Source organism: Diabrotica undecimpunctata, chromosome 3 (genome assembly GCF_040954645.1).
Source record: "Diabrotica undecimpunctata isolate CICGRU chromosome 3, icDiaUnde3, whole genome shotgun sequence".
NCBI classification, from domain to species: Eukaryota; Metazoa; Arthropoda; class Insecta; order Coleoptera; family Chrysomelidae; genus Diabrotica; species Diabrotica undecimpunctata.
The window spans coordinates 150,501,558-150,521,066 of NC_092805.1; the positions used below are offsets into that span (position 1 = coordinate 150,501,558).

At 33.9% G+C, this 19,509-nt stretch overlaps 1 protein-coding gene across 1 annotated transcript in view; it reads left to right on the top strand.

Annotated features, from left to right (window-relative positions):
• LOC140437562 (facilitated trehalose transporter Tret1-like) overlaps positions 1-19,509 on the top strand; it is a 124,151-nt gene that overhangs the window by 90,166 nt on the left and 14,476 nt on the right. The window contains exons 4-8 of the mRNA XM_072527160.1: positions 9,941-10,067; positions 10,370-10,526; positions 11,637-11,822; positions 15,348-15,446; positions 18,392-18,594. Of these exons, the coding sequence (XP_072383261.1) occupies positions 9,941-10,067; positions 10,370-10,526; positions 11,637-11,822; positions 15,348-15,446; positions 18,392-18,594 (772 nt within the window). The remainder of the gene's footprint in view (positions 1-9,940; positions 10,068-10,369; positions 10,527-11,636; positions 11,823-15,347; positions 15,447-18,391; positions 18,595-19,509) is intronic.

A 19,509-nucleotide genomic window follows, 5' to 3' on the forward strand; every position in this document is an offset into this window, starting at 1 on the left:
TCCTTCTACTTATTAGTGTTCTGAAGCTATTTTATTGTGGCATCTTAATGAAATAAAATAAAACATTAATAAATTAAACATATGCAATGGTTATAGCCAGTCTTCATTAGTTGAGTCGGCACTAGAAGAAGAAGAAAAGTCTCTTTAGTACACAATATAGTACCGCACTGTTCATCATTGAAATCTTACTGAAATTGTTTTGCTATAGTCAATATGCTTATATTGCTTATAGTCAATATCGTATATGTCTTTCAATCTGTAAAATTTTTCAAATTCATAGTATCTAACAACAAGAGAAATCATACGATTTTCTACCTGGCGAAACTGAGTTTCTACCTACCATTCCTACCTGGCGAAACATCGTTTTTCCTTTCGCTGATACCTACAATTTGTATATTCATTCTCTTTATTTCTTTGATTACGTTTGCGCAGAAAATAATGTTCGTACTTTCCATGAGGCTATTTTATTTATTAACTTCACTGTGCCAAGACGGGGATTCTTCGCACCCTCTAATGATTTACCATCTACCCGGGACTGAGAACCATTCTTTTAGGTTTTCCTATCATAGTGAAATTGAGGTGGAGAACATGGAGAGCATATGTCCTGGGAAATTAACTATATATTGTCGTCGTTTCAAAATAAATTTTCTCTATTATTGAATTTAATTATTATATTATTATTTATCAAATGTAATACTCAACCTATTTGGTAAATTGATATATAGCGTTTGTAAGGACATTGATTTACAGTACAATGAGAGGTTTACTCTATGAATATTAATTTGAATATTTTAATATATTTGAATATAGCTAGAGATGGACGATACTGTGATTTGTACATAATTTTCTATACCCTTTAGATATTTGGAATTTACTGTTTTCTACAGAGAGGACTGAGCAAATTATTCACTGGACCAACGCTAAAATCTGTAGTTATCGGGAAAAATACAAAAGAAATAATTTAAGTGAAATTCGTGACAAGGATTGGATTGAAATGAAATCATTTTTGGGTACCCTAATTTATACTGCCGGTTTCAACTCAAATGATAAGTGTATTCGCACCATTTTTGCTACGGACGGTACCGGAAGAGACATTTTTCGGCGTGTTATGAGATGAGTAAAGATCGGTGTCTTCGTTTTGATAATCCCAACGACCGAAAACAGCGTCAACAAGCTGATCCAACTGCTCCAATATCAGAAATATTTAACAAGTTTGTATTAAATTGTCAAAACGTATATTTAGTTGGCCAGACTGTATGTGTCGATGAGATGCTAGTTAGTTTTCGGGGCAGATGTAACTTTAATATTTTCATGCCGAACAAATCCGATAAATATGGTTTCAAACTCATGCGTCTCCCAGATGCCAGGAATGGGTATTTTTTGTATAATAGCTATATATATGGCGAGAATGAGCCTGATGGTCGTGAACTATTAGAAGATGAAAAAAATCTTTTGAAGCCAACTCAATCTGTGTTACGACTTTCTCGTCCATTGTCCAAAACAAACCGAAATGTCACCTCAGATAATTGGTTTCCATCGATCGAATTAGTGCAACTTTTAAGGAACAATGGTTTGACTTATGTGGAAACCGCGAAAAAAAAAAGAAGAAATTCCTCCTTCTTTTCTATTAAATAGAAAGAGGGAGATAGGAAGCACCCTATATGGTTTTACTGTACATATGACATTGATGATACAATTCTTATATCCTCAATGCACCATAGTAAATACACTGATTCGCAAACGAACAAGCCAGAAATTGTATCATTCTACAATACGACCAAAGGAGGAGTCGACTCACTAGATTAGAAATGTTCCAAAAGTACATGCAGACGTCGTACCCAAAGATGGCCAATGGGAAAATTGTTCAGAATTGTAGATATGTCTTGCAGCAATGCATACATACATAGTTTATCAGGTATACAAAGACAATCCTACAATATCGGAAAAATATAATTTTTTAAAACAGTTGGCAAAACAGTTACTAGAATCATATATGCGAAGACGGGAAAGCATAAATCATATTCAAAGAGAAATAAAAATTTGTATGTCGGGTATTAGGTATTCAAGAGAAACATCTGCATCACACCTTGTAGATGACATCTTGGAAAAAAGAAAGATATGGTCGATTTGTCCAAGTAAACAAAGACGAATGACTAAATACATTTGCAATAGTGCCCGAAAGATGCACAAAAGATGAGTAAAGAGTATAGAAAATGATGTACTTTGACATTTGTTAACTTATGTTTAATTTACTTTTTCATGTGTATGTTTACTTCATATACATTTTGTTATATTCCATAAGAAACACTAGATCTGTATTAGTTAATAATAATTTATAATTATTTTTTTTACTATAGACTAAAGTGTTACATTTTATATATTTTTCGGTTTTCAAAGTAATAATTTTTTTTCAATTACTTTATATTGGCTTTTGATGTTTATTGAAAATATATTATTGCAAATGTAATTAAGATGTTTAAAATATATAACTGAATTTCACAAAAAAAAACATGCAAAAAATTGTTTTTATTTAGGGTAGTCTCACAGACAACACGTCACTAATTGTGTTCCAATATTCATATGTCAGTACTTAAGTGTTAAGAACGTGCTAAAATATTTTTTCCATGGCTTTTTTGAACAAGTATTTTATTAGTTTCAGATAGATCTAATATAATTAAAATCCTAATCTAATTAAAATCGTTTGCTTTCTTTGCTCTTTCTTTTTTTGATATAAATTATTATTTTAATTTTTTTTTTTAGTTTTTAAACAAGTCTTAATCGTTCTCATCAGCAAGCCAGTATCGTGAAATATTCAATTATCGCTCTCTAATTTCAAAGACTGGAAGAAGGTCTATATTATTGCGAACGTACTTTATTGTCAAAATTTCTTTTATTCCTTTTTTAATAAACGTTTAGCGGTTCAATTAATTTGGAAAATTAAGTGTACCCTCTATATGAGTCCATGTTATGTTTCCGTAATCAATCATAATAAGAATTAAAATTATTTACCTTTCAGTAAGCTTTGTTTTAATAGAAATGCTTATTAAATACAATATCTTATATTCAGATATTATTTTTTACATCATGTTTACATCATCTTATTTTTTATAAAAACTCAAATTTGTCAATTAAATGTCAATTACTGAAGTAACATTTCTAGCGACCTCCCTTTCAAAATTTGAGACTTGATACAGAACCAGAAAATAAATACTTGATGAGTAATATGTACTTTCCGATAGGGATCAACGAATGAGCATTCAGCCCCGAAATGCCTGAATTTGAATGAATGAACACGTTTTTACCTTGTTTAGGCCCTGGTGTCTATTCAAGCATGGGGTTTGTGACTTGGGAAACGTCAATCGGTGTGTTGCTCTCCTCGGGCTTATGTAGTGGCTACAAAGCAGTAGTGTCAGAAGGATTTCCTACCTTTGTGAGTGCCAGTTGGTCCAAGACCGCTACTAAGTACAAGTTCCATTGGAAAACGGTCCTTTTCAGATTATGTTTGATATAAAACGCGTGGAGGATAGCTGTGGCTATGTCTTCACCTGGATGTGAAGTGGATTAAGGATTTCATGTCCGAGGATAGGTCGTATGAGAGGATTGGCTTAGGAGTGTGTACGGGTTGTGTTTGTTTTGTGTTTTTGGTTGGATTTTTCTGTATGGGTATTTTTGTGAAAATTTTGGGTGGTTTCCATTAAGGGAACATCTGGCTTAGGACATGCAGTAGACCTGTGTTATGGACTGATCATTATGGAGCTGTCAGCAATATGGACAGATAATAGATTTTTCAAGGTATTCATTGCTGAGGTGTCCGCTTTTGCAGCATATTGAACAGTATTTTAGCTGAACCGGAACATTTGACAAATTACCTCTAATTTAAAGCAACCGACTCATTTTGGATTTGACAACGCTGCATTTGGAATATTTCTCTTTCTACTATGGATTTAATCTTTCAACTGAGTAAACTTTTCACTTCGAAGTGTGTCTGCCAGTCCACTAATCACTAATCCACCGATACGACTATTTGATGAATTGTCATCTTATAAATATGTTTGTTTTAGACTGTGAAAACTTAATGACTTACATTGATACGGTTGATAAGAAGAGATAATTGAATTTGGTTGTGATTTTAGCTACATTTTGGGTGTAAATACAAGCTTCAAAAATTATTCCTTTTGATGCCTAAATAAGTCATCGTTATAAAAAAATCTGGATCGATAAAATTTCGCGCATCTCTAATTCTAGAGGTAGTAGATGTACATCATGTACCTCATTACGCATATTTCTTTTAACCTTTATTTCTTTATACGACTACATTGTTTATAAAATATAAATGATAATTTCATGTCGTACGGATATTGCTCAAGATATTACATCTCGTCTTTGATAGTAAATGTTTGAAATTAACATTAAACCGATAATAGAATTTTAAATTAGGATGTTCTTTACAAGTGAAACGCTTCAATCTTGTTTTATCAAGACCGACCCAAGTATAAATATGTAGTTATAGTTTGATAAATTTGAGGTCAAGAGGATCTGTGCATTCACGTGTTTCTACATTGTGCAAATTAGTAAATACTCAGGTGTTACGACTCTATAGACTAATCTGCAATCTAAAAATCAGAAACTAGTCTGAAGGATGGTAATTAATGTATAGGAAAGTTTTGACAATGATATAACAATAAAGAAATACAATATGTTTTTGAAATATAACCAATTTACGAATGTAGTAAAATCACATTTTAAATCTGATCTAAGAGTTTTTACACCTTTTCTTTTTTTTATCAGGACCGTAAAGAAGCGGCATTATCCCAACTTTTTCATGAATGTGTCTTCCTACATCATGCTTTCGAACATAATTCTTAAATTACTTCTTCAATCTTTGGGATGTTCAGGTCTCAATGCAGATCGCAGATATGTATTTCAGATATGATTTAAAGGACCAACTGTATTCTAAACCATTGCGTTTAGATTAAAGCAACAATTGCAAATTTTAAGTTCATGTTGATTACAAACGTTGCTTTTATATAGTTTATTGACTGTTTACTCAAAATTTGATTCTTGCCAGATCACCAGCACGTTTCTGTTGGGACTTTAATGTTGGATTACAGAACTCTAGCCTATACGACCAGTCCTGTCGTATACCGAAACAGATTAATGGCATCTGTAAAAAAAAACAAACTAAGGTCAGATGTTGATGGAAACAATTATAAAATTAAAACCACAGAGGAACTCGAAACAACGTCACTCTGCATGAGACATACGATAATAAATTTCTAGGCAGAAGCTTGTCTTCTCAAGAATAAAGTCGTCAAAACATATGTGGCTTGGTGGAACAGAGAATTCTTCTTCTTCTTACGATGCCTATCCGTTCCGAATATTGGCGATCAACAGGGCTATCCTAACTTTGCTTGCTGCTATTCTGAATAGTCCGGTTGTCGATGTATTAAACCACTTTCTCAGGTTTTGAAGCCAAGATATTCTTCTTCTCACTGGTCCTCTCTTTCCAAATACCTTGCCCTGAAGAATAAGTTGCAACAAGCCGTATCTCTGTTCATTCCTCATAACATGGCCAAGATATTCTAGTTTGCGCTCTTTGATGGCGTTAATAATCTCGCATTCCTTGCCTATTCTACGTAGGACCTCAACATTAGTCACACGATCCACCCATGAAATTCTTAAAATACGTCTGTAACACCACATCTCGAATGCCTCGAGTTTTCTTAAAAAAGCTTCGGAAAGTGTCCAGGCCCCTACTCCGTATAATAACGTAGAAAATACATAGCATCTAATGAGAGAGATTTTGGTAGCAAGTGGAACATCGTGACTTCTGAAAAGGGACTTCATCATTATAAACGCCGATCTCGCTTTTCCAATGCGTTGTTTTATTTCACTGGAGTGATCCAATTGGCTGTTAATGCTGCTACCAAGGTATGTGTAGCTGTCCACTCTGTCAATTGGATGTTGGTTAACCAAAAGCTGTGTATTTAATATTTCGCGCTTACTAACCACCATGTACTTTGTTTTCTTCGTATTAAGATCAAGTCCGTGTTCTCTACTTATATCTGATATACGCGACATTATTCTTTGCAAACCGTCCAGACTATCTGCAAAAACTATTGCGTCGTCGGCAACAGAGAATTAGGAACACAAAATATAACACTGAATTCAGAATGTCTAGTAGAAGAACATGGAGTTAAATCTATAAGGGGTTACCAATTTAGCCCTTCAGTGTACCTTCAAAAGACCACTCTAACAGTGGATTACTTAAAAAGCCAAATGGTCAGTTTGCGGGAGCCAAAGAGGAAAGTATGCGATGCCTTTTCAAATTTTTACTTTTTTGGTACAACGTCTATCGAAAATGAACCGAAGACTGAGCTCGATGAATCTTTATACAAATCATCAAGAATCTCAAAGACTTTTTTGAAAAAATCCTCGTAAAAAATAAAATAGAATGGGCTATCAACAGTTTTAACGCCTAAGAATAGTTTATAAGTGCTCTGGGAAGTGCAACAATTTCTGTGAGTGGTATTTCTATGAGTGACAATGCCAAACGCTCTTCAGAGGACCCAAAGTCATTAACCCAAAGCTATTAGCCTAATCCCCTTTCTCCAAAAAGCCGTGAAAAAATACTAAACATGTAGGTACATAAGAAATGAATCCTTCACAACTATACCGCTGCATAAAGAATAATTTGCCAATCAACTAGACTAAGACATAATAGGTTGTTTGCATTGTCTTTTTAAAGATCTTAAAAAGGTTATCTCGTCAAACGAAGTCGTATTATGTGCATTCATAGAAATAAAAGGGGATTGGATAATACCTTATTGGAGTCTATTAATGCTGCCGTAATTGAAAAAAGTATGCCTATACCTTCCTCATGCTCATGCATACTCAGTGCAAGGAATATTATTACCTACCTAAGAGATCAGTTGTCCACTATGACAGCAATAAAAGATTGTCTCCAAGGAGAAGTCTTATCAAATCTATTGTGATCGATACTTAAACTTAAAAACTCAAGTGATTGCTTTGAAAACTCAGGGTCTTCAAATATTATTGCCACAAAAGGATCGCATTGCTCCTGTAGTTATTGTTTTCAAAGTTAATTTTCTTCTATTCTATTTTAGCTGCACCGCACTGGTGACGAAATACATATTTACAGTTTCATTCCACCTTTTTTACCTTTTTTGGTTTTTTTTATTCTTGTTGTGAGTTAATACCATCAAATAAATTTTTTCTGCCGTTTTCTTCTCGTGATGCACTCCATTACTAGTACAACTGATGTTATGTGTTGTTTCCATGATATTCTAAATATTCTACCATAGAGCAACATTTCAAAGGCATCTCATGGTATTTTAATTTTAGTGTCCACGTCTCAACTCCATACAGAAGGACACACCAAACGTAGCATTTACTAATTTGGACTTATAAGCCTAGTTTTCGTTTGAAGATGCTTTGCTTTCATCTGATGTACCTACATATTTATGGCCTGACAAATTCTTGTTTTTAATTTTATATTTAGTTTCCACTGTTCATTTAGTGATATGGGCACAAGGGATGCTGTGTTCGGCTTAAATGTGCTGGCCTAGAGATATATGGACATGAATCAGGACATGTACTTGTGTTTTGTAGACTTTGAAAAAGCAATTGATAAGATTGAACATAAAAAATTTGTAGTTATATTAAAAAGCAAAAATATTGACATTCGTGGTATGAAAATTATATCTAATCTATATTGAAATCAAACTGAGAAGGTAAGAGTTGACAACCAGAACACCCGAGATATCAAAATACAGAGAGAAGTCCGGCAGGGTTGCATGCTGTCACCACTACTCTTCAATGCCCACAGTGAAGCGGTTTTTAAAGAAGCCCTCTCAGATTCATTAGAAGCTATATCTACCAACGGAGAAGTTTTGGATAACTTGCGTTTTGCTGACAATACAATAATAATGACAAATAACAACAATGATTTACAAAACTTAATGCATCGCCTTAATGAATGCTGTCATCAAGAAGGACCAAGGATGAATTTGAAAAAAAAACTAAATGCATGATCATGACTAAATCAGCAGATGCAAACATCCAATTGATGGTTGAAGATACTATAATTGAGAGTATGGATATCTACAAATACTTAAGAACATAGATAACATCAAATGTAGACCAAATCAGAGAAATTAAGACACGTATTGGAATAGCACGTGCATCATTCGTTAAACTTAAAAAGTTTCTTTGTTTTCGGAATATAAGGTTAGAACTACGCCTAAGGATACTTCGGTGGTACGTATTCACTACTCTTCTTTATGGCTTGGAAACATGGACATTAAAACAAGTGCATCTGAATAAGTTAGCCGCCATTGAATTTTGGTGTTACAGAAGAATTGGACGAATATCATGGACTCAAAGAATATCAAACGAAGCAGTTACGAGAAGAATAGGAACTTAAGCTGCAATAATATTGACTTTCAAAATAAGAAAACTTGGGAACTTAGGTCATGTGATAAAAGGGCAAAGATACTCATTATTGCAACTTATTATGCAAGGCAAAATTCGAGGAAAGCGAAATGTGGAAAGACGAAGAATATCGTGGCTTAAGAACTTGTGAGAATGGTTTGAATGCAGTAGTGCAGAACGATTTAGAGTGGCAGTCAACAGGGTCCGCCTAACCATGATGGTTTCCAACCTTCGATAGAAGATGGAACTTAAAGAAGAAGGTCAATTTATTTCCTAAATATCTAAACGTACGAACTTGTTAAAGTTGGACGGTATTTAGATAAATGTTTAAAAAAGGATATATGAAGTTGAAAGTTTATATAGCTAATTATAAGAAATCCTATCGAAATCTTGTGGTGTTGAATTGAAAGTATAACGGATAGATCAAACATAAATATAACATACACACATTTTTTAATTAGTTTTATTCATGTCTATCTTGATACATATTTAAATTAAAGTTTTTCTTAAAGTCTTTTAACTGATAATAATAACATCGTATGGCATTTTTTCTGGGGAGATCCTTTCTGATTGCTCTGGCGTCAGTTGCATCTTTAACCCGGTTTTAGGTAACTCGAGTTGAGTCACTAACCCAGCAGGACATAAATACAAATGTTGTTGTTTGTGATGAGGGTCAAACTCGTGCGCTGTGGATTAAGCCCACATATCACAGAAGGTTCACATCGCAAAGAGTAATAGAAAATAGATAATAGTGGAAAGAAAAACAAATACGGTTGGCATTCCATGTTAGTGTGAAATTAAGCAATCTTTATTTTTTAATAACCACCTCAATGGAGCGTGTCTTCTCGAGATTAAGGGGTTAGTCCATATAACACAACTTCGTTAGACCACTCCATGGTAGAATTACCACGACACTGAGCGTACCTGTCCCTATTCACGTCGGATTAGCTTCCAACTTACTGTGAACCGAACTGTGAACTGTTAATTTACCGACAAACAACGGGACTGGATACGATGGCCATAAATAGACAGTTTTGCCCTATCACTGGGATCCTAATCCACAAATATTGAGGGTTAAAATGGTATTTTACGTTGCGTTGATTCCCGTTTTTATATTTTGTCTATTGTGTATTTTTTATTTCTCTTCGCCGATGAAGAACGCCGCGCCACGTTCTGTCAGATCTCAGTTTTAGCCGCTGAGGTACGGTCGCCATCTTAATAATTAGTTTAACTATTGATCTATTAATTGATCACTATTTGTATAATCTTTTTTTTTTTATTTTACGCTTGTGTTTTTTCATGAATCATGGCTTTTGGATAACCGTTAGTTTTCATGAATCTAGGTTTTTATATTTCTGTGATTCAGTAGCACCAAAAACAGTATAAAAGTACTATATCTATAAGTAGTAAAAATTGCGGTAATTTATTTTTCCTATATCATTGTCTCAATGCATTGAATTTTCTAATTATTCATTTTATTTTTCAGCATCCAGGAAAATAGAAAGGCTATAAAAGAAGAACAAAAACAAGATGCAAAATTTCAAGAAATCATTGTTAGTTGTAAATCTCTTAGCAGGTACGATGGAAAGACGTTAAAGACTCTATTACCACAGGTAATTATAAATTATAGAACTCAAAATTGGCTATGGCACATTTTAAGTATTCCAGACATTACTGATATTTGTGTTAAAATTCAAATATATTTACCAACGGGCCCTTTGCTTCCATCTATCCATAACAAAATTTTAAGCTGAAAAAATGTTTAAACCTTAAACATGATGCAGCTACCGTTCCCCTACAAAATTTTACTTGCTCCCGATTTCGCTGCTTAATTAATTCATTGGTGCAATGATCAATTCAATATTACACTTCCTGTAATATTTGGAATACATATATTTATTAAAGGCTTTTTTAGGTTCTGGCAGCGATATTGGCGGCCAGTCTTCACATGGCAGTAGGTCTATCGTTATCATTTTCCGGAATTTTAGTGCCAGCACTGGATAAACAATTACAAAATGGAACAGATGACGATGGACAACTGTATGCATCTAAAGATGAATCAGCCTGGATAGGTACGTAATTCATTGGGAAATAATGCACTTGTGGATATTCGAATATGTTTTGTTATTATTGTGGCTAGAAAATGATTTCAAATGATTGAATAAAGAGGGTAAGTGGTAAATATTCTATTGATTACGTAAAAAATTAGGGCTAAAAGGACATAATGGTCAATGGACTTACAAATATAAAAAAAAACTTCGGAGTGCTACCATGTAAAGGAGTGCGTTTTTAAGAAAGGAGTTAATTAGTCTCTATATACTAGGGTGCATTTGGGTGAATTATGTGCATATATAAATCTTCAGAAATTAAATTTTCAATCGAAATGTCACCTTTGAAAGTCAAAAATAATTTTTTTTGAGAAAATTTTTTTCAAAAAACCAAGCAAAACAACGTGAACACACGCAATTTTTCTTTTTTGGGCCATAAATTTTTTCCACAGGGGTATAGATATAGGCATTATTAAACAGAAAAAAACATGTCTTTTATTCTTCCTCTTTAAAATGACGTTTAGTAGAAGGCTTTATGATTTACGGTATTCCAGATACGATTTTTTACCACTCGCCACTCTGTGAGTTCGCCACTCAGACCATTTTCGGATATTTTCTCTTTTTTTCACAAAAATTGTTCTATAACTTTTTTCTACGCAGTTTTAGTTATATGCAGTTTTACATTTAATAGAAATAAAAATCAATTACTTTTAAAATGGTCGATTGTAGGTTTAGGATTAATTTTAAGCAAGATACACTTTTTCAAAGTTTTCTTCTTTTAACGGTTTGTGCAAAGTTTTAATAAATTTCTAAATATAACTGTTTTTTAGTACATTTAGGTATATGCATTACTAAATAAAAAAGGAAGCTTATTTTCTGTACTTTAAAATATTTTATTGTGAAATATTCTAGGACTAACGTTAACCAAGATATGATCCAATTGTGATTCTTACGACGATTTCCATATACTTAAATGTACAAAGAAAACAATATTGTCAGAGACGAAAATGCCACAAACCTCTATAAATCAGAAAACTTCGATTTACCAAGAATCTGTACGGCGTAGAAAAATTTTGAACAAAAATGTGTATTAGCACGTTTTTTGTAGAATTAATATTTATATTCAAATTTCAGCTAGTGTCGTAGTCATAATCGTGCCTGTCGGTTCAATCACAGCTGGACTTGCAATGGATGCATGGGGAAGATTATGGGCTGTACGTTTGGCCATCATCCCTACAGTTATTGGTTGGTGTTTAATAGCGAGTGCCAGCTCCATTTCCATGATCATTGCTGGAAGACTTTTGACTGGATTTGCTACAGGTAATATTAGTTAATTAATCAACAATCATTCATTTTATTCTACCAGGATTTATATTATTTCTCTAATATTTTTTAATATAGCCCTTTTTAGTGACTTTTAAAAAATAGTGATGAACGCTTTATCAAAAAATGCATTACTATTTTAAAAGATTGTTCCGAACACGCCGAGCAGTCAATTTATTATTATCATTTTGAGATGCACTTAGTCAAATGGAACCATAGATTTCGCAGTCAATATCCCAACCACATAACTAGCTCTGAGGTAGTTGAGAACTGGTTTGAAACCCGTTTGCAATTAGCTTGAAACTAGTTTGGAACAATTTTGGAAATTGTTTGAAAATAGTTGGTAACTAATTTAGAACTAAACGAAAACTCATTGGGAAATAGTTTGGAATTAGTTAGAAACTAGTTGGGAACTAGTTGTGAACTATTTGGGAACTAATTGGGAACTAGTTGGGAACTAGTTTGGAACTAGATTGGAACAAGTTTGGAACTAACGTGACGGAATGTGACGGAACGGAACGTGTAACGAATATATTTTGCCTACCACATAGGGTATCATTATAGGGGGTTGAAAATTGGGAACCGAAACTATTGGGGTGGAGATAGGACAAGCAAAATATACGAAACTTATGCGAACGGCACTCAGGTTTTATTTGGAGTAGCTGGGTCGTGGATAAGTGAATGGCAAGGGGGTTGGATTGGGGCAACTACAAAAATAAAACAAAGGTGTACTTACATGAATCTCTTGGAACAAATGGACAAATAAAACAACAGCAAGGACCTGTAGCTATTTAAAATAAGGACGCCGCTTCGAGGTCTCAAATTATAACGACACATGTGAGAAACAAATTGTTTTGGGGAAAAATTGTAATGAAAATAAATTAGAAATGGTTTAGAAAAAAAATTAAACATTTATTGTTGTCTCACAGAACAGAAATAAATTATTACAGATAAAAAGTTATCTGTTTAAACAATGAAAGCAAATATTAATAAAAAATTTTATTTTTTCTTTAAAATTTAAACACAAAAGTTACCTGGATTTCATTGGGGTTTTACACAAAAATGCTGGGGGTGGAAACTAGACTTCACTGGAATTTTTGGGGGTAGGACTGGGCTTAAACTCTCCCACACGAACAAAAACTGCATACCACACTGCGAATTATTGAGGTTGGAAGTTGGGGCACTGGAACACAAACTTTGAAAACTTTTTTCCTTAAAAAACTGGAACAGGTAGAACTAAACACAATGGCAAAACGTGGTTATCTTTCAAAATCTCAATTAAACTGCAACTACACATTGAACTGCTACTACTAACTGCCAAAAAACTCTTATTTTCCATAACAAAGAAACAATAAGAAAAACATTTACGAATCTAAAGAACATTGAGACTAACACGGACACCAACTGCATTTGACAGTGGCTTTAGCGAGAGTGAGTTAATTTTTAAAAATCATTCGGTTCCCAACTTAGTATAAACAAAACATATAAACGAGAATATTTCTGTTTATTTGCAATGGGCAAAATATCTAAAAAGTGGCTTCGATCGAAAGAAATACCGACGAAAAATGCATCTGTGAAATACAAACAAACTCTAAAATGGTTTATTTTAACTCGGCCACGCTAAGAGGAATTGAAAATATTTTTTGAATATTTTACCTTGTATGATAGGAAACAGAAATACATGGAAATTATTCTTTGGTGTTTTAATACATACACGAGGGGATTTCAATATATATCAAGGAATTTACAAATGCTACAAACTGTTTGGGCTAGTTTTGAAATAGTCAGGTTATGTTCCAAACTAGTTCCAATCTTGTTACAGACTAGTTCCCAACTAGTTTAAAACTCTTCTTTTTAAAGTGCCTATCCGTTCCGGATGTTGGCGATCATCACGGCTATCTTTACTTTGTTTATTGCAGCGCGGAACAGTTCAGTGGTAGTCGTGTTATACCACTTTCGTAAATTTTGAAGCCAGAAAATGCGTCTTCTTCCCGGTCCTCTCTTACCATTTACTTTACCTTGGAGAATCAGCTGGAGAAGGCCGTAACGTTCTTGATTTCTCATTACATGTCCTAGATATTCCAACTTTTTAGTTTTGACGGTCATGAGAATTTCACATTCTTTCCCCATTCTGCGCAGGACTTCCACATTAGTAACTCTGTCAACCCAGGATATACGTAAGATGCGCCTATAACACCACATTTCGAAAGCTTCGAGCCGATTCATAGATGCAACAGTCAGTGTCCATGATTCCATTCCGTAGAGTAGAACTGTGAATATGTAGCAGTTCAATAGACGGCATTTTGTTTTTAATGATATGTCTCGACTGTTGAAAATAGTTCTCATTCTAACGAATGCTGCTTTTGCTTTTATTATTCGCTGTTTAATTTCTGTTGAGTGGTCCCATTGGCTATTTAAATTGGTGCCTAGATATGTATATTGCTCGACTCTTTCGATATTCTGTTGGTTGATTGTAAGTTGAGCGTTTAGTATTGGTTTTTTTACTAATTGTCATAAATTTGGTTTTCTTTATGTTAAGAGCTAGTCCGTATCTGTTGCTGACATCTGTTATGCGATTTGTTAATATCTGTAAGTCATCCAGATTATTGGCAAAAACTATAGTGTCATCTGCATATCTAATGTTATTCAACCATTCACCGTTTATTAGTATTCCTTTCGCACAACCGTCTAAAGCTTCCTTAAATACCCATTCAGAATAAATATTGAACAACAATGGAGACAAAATACAGCCCTGTCGTACTCCACGTTCTATTGCAATTTTATCAGTTAACTGGTCTTCTATTTTGATTTTGGCCGTTTGATTGTAGTAAATGTTTCTGATAATTCTAGGATCTTTGTTGTCAATTCCAATTTCTTGCATTAGAGTCATTAATTTGTCATGTTTTACTCTGTCAAATGCCTTCTGGTAATCTATAAAGCATACGTATATGTCACAATTCATATCCCTGCATTTCTGAAATAGCACCTGTACAGCAAAAAGGGCCTCCCGTGTTCCCAGAGCATCACGAAATCCGAATTATGTTTTTGTTAGTTGTTCCTCACATTTTGTATATATTCTTTTGTGGATGACCTTTAGAAATGTTTTAAGTAAATGGCTCATAAGGCTTATAATTCTATAGTCTTCGCACTTTCTCGCATTGGGTTTTTTTGGAAGATTTATAAAAGTTGACACTAACCACTCTTGGGGAACCACACTAGTTTAAAACTAGTCGGGAATAATTTTTGAACCATATATACTAGTACAGAAATGTATACTTTTGAAGTACATACTACCATGTTCCACTATCGAACATGGACATGTACCAAAGACAATACAGATAAAATAAGCGAAATCACAAAGATATATGGAAATGCATGGATAGAAAAATAAATACTTTGTTTTATAATAAACCAAACTGAAAGATGTTTTAACTAAAATAGTAAAGTCTAATGAATAGTGAATAATGAATTTTTAATAAATTAAAAAAATGTCATCCACTTCATTGTGTTTTTTGTTTTTAGCATGGGCCAGTATTCCTGCAACTGTATACATCACCGAAATCGCTAGAGCAGATATGAGAGGATCACTAGTTGTGACAGCCCCATCATTTGCCTCTTTGGGTAAGTATGATAATCCAAAATATTTCTATATCACTTTTTTAATTTTCATCGTGTAGAGAATTTTCTTTAGAGGCTATATAATTGACGAAGCTATTTAGATTTTTTGCTCATTATCAAAATACGATGCTCTAGTGTTTTTCAGACTGGATGTGTATAATGAGTTACACTTTTATACGAAACCTTAATTTTAACGGCGATTCCGAAGGGCCAAGTGTACATAAGCAATTATGTGCAAAAACACTTTGGTCTACTTACTAAAAATGACTGTCCTTTTAAACGTATCCTGGTATTATTCTTATAAAGTCTTGCAAAGATACAAGATCTTACTCTTTTTCTCACTACCACAATCTTAAAGAATAAACTGTCTGCAAATATCGATAGAAGGTACTCTTGTATTGGTAGTCGCAATGTCTTGCTTCTCAAGACAGGAACGATTTATTTTCACGTTCAGAGCGTCTGTGAATAGCCGTTCTGAGGATCCCTTTTAAGGTGAAATACGTATAAGCGGATATACAGACTCTCTATACGTGAAATCAAATCTTAACTGTCTTTTTCCTTTTATTTCGGTATACTCTTTATGTTTGTTTATGTTTGTTTCATCGACTTCGAGAAGGCGTTCGACAGAGTACAACACGATACACTTTTCGATTGCCTACGGGCAGCAAGACTTGACCATTAGGACATAAGACTGCTGAAATACTTATATTACAATCAAGTAGCCTATATCCAAATTGAAGACAGTCCGACTGAAAAAATATCCATCAAACGTGGAGTACGGCAGGGTTGTGTTTTGTCACCTACTCTTTTTAATCTGTACTCTGAAGAAATCTTTAGGGAGGCTTTGGATGATAGACAAGAGGGAGTAAGACTAGGTGGAGAAGTAATCAACAATATTAGATACGCTGACGATACAGCCATTCTTGCAGAAAATTTGCAAGATCTCCAAACATTACTAAATCTAGTCAGTGAAGCAAGTAATCGGAGAGGCCTAAAAATCAACATTTCAAAGACAAAGTGGATGGCAGTTGGAAAGGTCAATATAGATCAAGGTCTGATTTCTCTTAATGGAGAGGAGATCGAAAGGGTAAATCATTTCAAATACCTTGGCAGGTGGTTAAATGTAAATTGTGACTTAGATGAAGAGATAATAACCAGGATTGAAATATCACGTAAGGCTTTTATGACCTGGAAACCAGTTTTATGCAACAGAAACCTATCGATGAATATTCGTAAGAAGGTCCTGAAATGTTATGTGTGGTCCATCCTATTGTATGGTTGTGAGACATGGAGGTTAAAAACCACAATTCTAAACAAGTTAGAAGCATTTGAATTGTGGTGCTATAGACGAATCCTAAAGATATCGTGGGTTTCGCACACTTCCAATGAAGATGTTCTTCAAATGATCAATTCAGAACGTCTGCTCATAAACACCTTAAAGAGGAGAAGAACAGAATACTTCGGGCATATAATTAGAGGACCTAAATACCATCTACTTCGCCTTATAATACAAGGAAAAGTGGAAGGAAAGAGATGGATTGGTCGAAACAAACTTTCATGGCTACGTAATATTAGACAATGGTGTGGTTCCACAGTAGAAGAATTATTTCGCGCAGCAGCCGACAGAGAAAGGTTTCAGGAAATTGTAAACATGATAACGGATAACGTCTGAATGCGGACACGGCACCCAAAGAAGATACTCTTTATGAGTACTAGAAACCAATTCGCTAAGGATTTTTGCTTAATTGAGGAGATATCTTGTGGAATGCAATTTTAGATTCCCCGTGTCTCTAATAACATCTTTATCAACGTCTGTTTTGCCTTGCAATTCTTAGAAGGCACAGATTAAAGCAGAAATCTGAATTTGGTTTCGAAAAATGAGTTTACGGATTTATGATCATATATGCTTTAAACGTGCTGAGTTGAGTAGGTACACATCGACTCACTGATATTAAACTTGTATTGTCGGTATTCTAATCTAAACCATATTCATTTTACAAATTCCCAATTGTCGATAGAAGCACGTGAAAGCCAAACAGGGTCGTACTGATGTGTATCATATGATTTTTAAAAATATTTACTTTTGAAACTATTAGTGTAAGAATTTCTTGAAATTTAATCATTAAATCACAATTAAACTAAACTCTAAAAAATAACACGACCAGTTAATAACTTAACAATAACTATAACATAAATATAACACAGAATTTAAACATGCTGGCAAGTTTGGATCTGTAACATAAGAATCTATCTGGCTTAAGGCAATAAATTATATTTAATAGCCTCTTGACGAATGAGACTGCGTATATCAACACGTGCTTGTGTTGACAGATGGGAATTTGCTAAACGAATGAACTTTAGTCCCACAACGTGTTTATCCGGAACCATCTTATTTTTAATCCAAACCGGGCTTCATAGTCTTAACACATTGAACTGAGCTATCAGTTTAGTACTTTGTATAATTTGTATACAGCGTGGTGAGCTCGACTTGAAGCCGAGGGCACCGGTTTCTGTTTTCATTTATAACACTTACACCATGTTTAGTTGAGTGTTATCATGGTCCTGTCTAGAACATTTACAGCCTGTTGAGTTGAGTATTCTCCTTTTACTATCCGCAACGCCCACCGGAGTATATTCCGATCCCTTGTGATGTTCCGCCGGTTTGGATATATTGTAAAGAGAAATGGTTGGAATCATGGTTTGAATATTATAGTACAGGAAACAAAACCTGCTTTAATAACAACTGCTCAGTTTTTTATTGTTACTCTCTTGAACAGAAAATAAAACTCCTATACATTAACAGTAAAGAACCGAAAAAAAATACGTTACCAAAACGCGACAAAGTGTAATTAAGCTTTATGTGTTACTTAGATTTACCTAAGTTCTATTTGAATACATATATCTTCTATGTCTTCTTATAACCTTGTAATAATATATATTTCTTTTAGGTATGTTAATATGCTTCTTAAAAGGTTGGTTTTTACACTGGAGAACCGTAGCATGGCTCTGCAATATCTACGCTATAATTCCAATCCTATTTCTTTTCCTTATTCCCGAAAGCCCTGCATGGTTAGTCTCAAAAGGAAAAATCGAAGAAGCAGCTAGAAGTTTGAATTGGTTAAACAAATATCAGCCACAACCAGAAAACCGGGTGAGTTGTACTATCAGACAGACCTCAATATTTTTTATTTTAAATTATTAATTCTTTTCCCTTTTGATTATGCAACTCTATTTTCTTATTTCAACAAATAGATATAGTCCGTTCGCTCAACTTGGGAATATTTTGACAGATTCATTATCGGAAATGTATAACACAAAATTCCTATCTCTCAGTATTAATAGCTCAAATAAACTTATTTTTATAGACTCCTTTCATTGAAAAAAGAAGGATAATTATCAATAATGGGAGAGAATATTCATTAATTTTCATTAATAGCTTTCTATTTGTAATCTGTAAGTATATAATCTACAAACGACTAAAAAATTTAAAAAATAAACTGTTTTAATTAATGTAATTTTATTTTGGTAATATACTGCATGTATATTACGAAAATAAATTTTTTTAATCATTTTTTGTTTAAATATTGGTTATGAGCAGGTATGCTTGGTTGCATAGTAATTTCCAGCCACTTCCAGTCCCTCAATATTTAACCAATGCAATGTAGCAAAACTAGTTACTAATATACTAGACCGTTGTATCAGGTATCAGTGGACTGAGTATGTCAGTTTATTTTTTCCTAAGTGTATCTCGCTTTTCGCTCTTAACCAGGCTGAGGTGGGCTCCGCCTAGTATGCCGAATTTTTCAAGTAGGTATATCCATTAACTCATCTTTTGCGTGTTGTTGCCTTTTGCATGTGATTTTTGCGTTAAGTCAAATTCTTCGGTTCCACCTTAAATTTGAAGGAAATTATCGTACAGATTATAATTCGAGGACTAATTTTTGAAATTTTGGTGAGATCGGAATAGCTACACCATTAAAATCCTGGGTTCCACTGCTAGATAAGTAGTGACACTGCTACTACATAACTGTGTAAATGATTGTATGAGCGGCTGCTTTTAGAAAAC